Here is a 288-nt window from a genome sequence, read left to right as displayed (position 1 = left end):
TGTGGGGGGCTGATGCGGGCTGCCGCAGGAGGGTTTTGGGGGGCAGCGATGGCATCCTGCCCTGCTCAGCCCTCTCCCCACGTCCCGCAGGGCTGCGCTGGGCCGCAGGGCCGCCCTCCCCACGGTCTCCATCCTGGTGGCCCTGCTGATCGTCGGCCAGGCCGTCACCCTCTACTTCGTGTACCAGCAGAGCGGGCAGATCAGCAAGCTGACCAAGACCTCCCAGACCCTGCAGCTGGAGGCACTGCGGAGGAAGCTGCCCGCCAGTCAGTAGCCCCCCGGACCCCA

General features: G+C 69.8%; 1 protein-coding gene across 1 annotated transcript in view; it reads left to right on the top strand.

Annotated features, from left to right (window-relative positions):
- Positions 1-69: 69 nt before the first annotated feature.
- Positions 70-288, top strand: part of CD74 (CD74 molecule, major histocompatibility complex, class II invariant chain) — a gene marked incomplete at its 5' end in the record, with an annotated part of 2653 nt that continues 2434 nt past the window's right edge. Inside the window, one exon of the mRNA XM_008941465.1 lies at positions 70-266. Within this exon, the coding sequence (XP_008939713.1) occupies positions 70-266 (197 nt within the window). The remainder of the gene's footprint in view (positions 267-288) is intronic.

The sequence above is a fragment of the Merops nubicus genome, unplaced genomic scaffold (assembly GCF_000691845.1).
Source record: "Merops nubicus isolate BGI_N331 unplaced genomic scaffold, ASM69184v1 scaffold31145, whole genome shotgun sequence".
Lineage (NCBI taxonomy): Eukaryota > Metazoa > Chordata > Aves > Coraciiformes > Meropidae > Merops > Merops nubicus.
This window is presented reverse-complemented; position numbering and strand designations above follow the sequence as displayed.